Raw genomic sequence first — 1915 nt, 5'->3', positions numbered from 1 at the left:
AGCCTGTTCCACTCAACATTATAAACAACAATGTTCAGAGTCGGAGATATGTAAATTGTTTATGGGTGTTTCGTATAATCACGAAGGAAGAAAAAGCGACGAAGCGAATCGCAATGAGTGCTGGTAAAGTCAGTTTCGCTTAAATTAAAATATGTATAATGTAACTTCCTTCTAATAAGTCACAGCGGACGGTTCAAGGAACTAATAATTAGTTCTGTACTAAATAATTAAAAAAAGTTTATAAGGTAATCAGTTTTTATTTCATGTTATTATTTCTTTTATGTATTTCTCCAAAAAAAAAAATTACAAGAACAGAAAGGGACGAGCACAAGAACAAAAGACAAACACCTCGAAAGTGAACTAAATCAATCAATCGCAAGCTCGATAGTCTAGAGGTTAAGACCTGTCTCTTATACACATCTATATATACACTAAAAGTGTATAGCACTCTTTACACGATGTTTACTCGTTGAGTCTTACCTAATATCCCACCGGAACATGTATATGAGTATAGAAACAGCGACTAAGAACGCAACTGAACTACAGGTACTAATCACAGCAATTATTGTAATATTATAGCATTTTAGAGAGTTCGCATCAAAACTAATTAGACTGATTCCATTCCGGTTTTTACACGTACCGTGCTCGAGATCCACAAATATCACATTGGTTTGGTTAATCCAGTTACGAAACCACACCAAGTCACAATCGCAAGCTAAAGGATTGAACACAACTCCAAGCATAATTAAATTGGTCAAGTTCTGAAGGCCAACATTTTCACTTATTGTTGTTAACGTGTTGTTTTGCACAAAGAAACGCATAACATTGGGTGAACCAAGAAATAAGTCAGAGTGAAGTAAACCAATGTCATTCGACCTAATATCAATATTGTTCAAGAGTGGAAGGTTGTGAAATAGATTGGTGGTTAGTTTTACTATCTGATTTCCGTAAATCGAAATTGTTCGAAGCTTAACACAGTTCTCAAATAAACCTTTTTCGAGATTCTTTACAACAGAATGCCTGATGTATATTTTTTCTAAGGATACCAAGTTACGAAACCAGGCCTTATGGATATTAATCAACCCACGATTAAAGTCCATATGCAAGATCTTCAAGTTAACTTGGGAATCGAAAATATGATCATCCATATAAGTTGATTGTAAGCTATTGTAATCCAAATACAAATATTGTAAATGAGTAAAAGGTGCTAAGCTATCAGCACTGATGCTAGCAATATAATTTTGCTTCATGTCTAATACATTTACATCCACTGGAATTGATGCTGTAGGAATATGAGTATTATGAACTTTAGTGCAGACAACTTCATGCGGAAAAAACACTGAATGTGCGCTGTATCTGCGGCAGTACTGACAAGAGCAGCTGTCAGGGCAGACTGTGGTATTTGGTGGCTGTGTACCGTTGATTTGAGTCGGGTTGTTTGCGTAGCAAGTCCTCTCTATTCCATCCTGCATCGAAATAGTTGCAGTTACTTTTAGATAAAATAAGCCGAATATCAATAATCCAAACATGTTGAGCTCTTCAAGAACTTTCATTACGTCTATATTATTATAGGTTGCAAGACTTTCAACCAAACCGAATATATATACTGCTATTAACCTATAATAATGTACATTATAACCGCTGATGTTGAGCTTTTCAGGAACTTTCAATCAAACTGACTGCATAAACCGATTTAGCCTGTTCCACTCAACATTATAAACAACAATGTTCAGAGTCGGAGATATGTAAATTGTTTATGGGTGTTTCGTATAATCACGAAGGAAGAAAAAGCGACGAAGCGAATCGCAATGAGTGCTGGTAAAGTCAGTTTCGCTTAAATTAAAATATGTATAATGTAACTTCCTTCTAATAAGTCACAGTGGACGGTTCAAGGAACTAATAATTAGTTCTGTAC

The 1915-nt window shown here is 35.2% G+C and overlaps 2 protein-coding genes across 2 annotated transcripts in view; both read right to left on the bottom strand.

The window, feature by feature from the left end:
- LOC117112566 (toll-like receptor 4) overlaps positions 1-784 on the bottom strand; it is a 14923-nt gene extending 14139 nt beyond the window's left edge. The window contains exon 1 of the mRNA XM_033255659.1: positions 481-784. Coding sequence (XP_033111550.1) covers positions 481-743 — 263 coding nt within the window. The 5' untranslated portion in view covers positions 744-784. The remainder of the gene's footprint in view (positions 1-480) is intronic.
- An 83-nt stretch (positions 785-867) lies between these two features.
- On the bottom strand, positions 868-1583 carry LOC117112577 (lumican-like). The gene is made up of 2 exons (XM_033255675.1): positions 1011-1583; positions 868-876 (listed from the first exon to the last, which is right to left on the bottom strand). The coding sequence occupies exons 1-2, from the start codon at positions 1551-1553 to the stop codon at positions 868-870; spliced, it is 552 nt and encodes a 183-aa protein (XP_033111566.1). The 5' UTR covers positions 1554-1583.
- Positions 1584-1915: the final 332 nt, after the last annotated feature.

Source organism: Anneissia japonica, unplaced genomic scaffold, assembly GCF_011630105.1.
Source record: "Anneissia japonica isolate Jap-2015-1 unplaced genomic scaffold, ASM1163010v1 scaffold287715_len1027211_cov185, whole genome shotgun sequence".
Classification (NCBI taxonomy): domain Eukaryota; kingdom Metazoa; phylum Echinodermata; class Crinoidea; order Comatulida; family Comatulidae; genus Anneissia; species Anneissia japonica.
This window is presented reverse-complemented; position numbering and strand designations above follow the sequence as displayed.

Bases quoted from the DNA above. Each gene is read 5' to 3' on its own strand.
- LOC117112577 (XM_033255675.1), bottom strand. From the start codon at position 1,553: ATGAAAGTTCTTGAAGAGCTCAACATGTTTGGATTATTGATATTCGGC.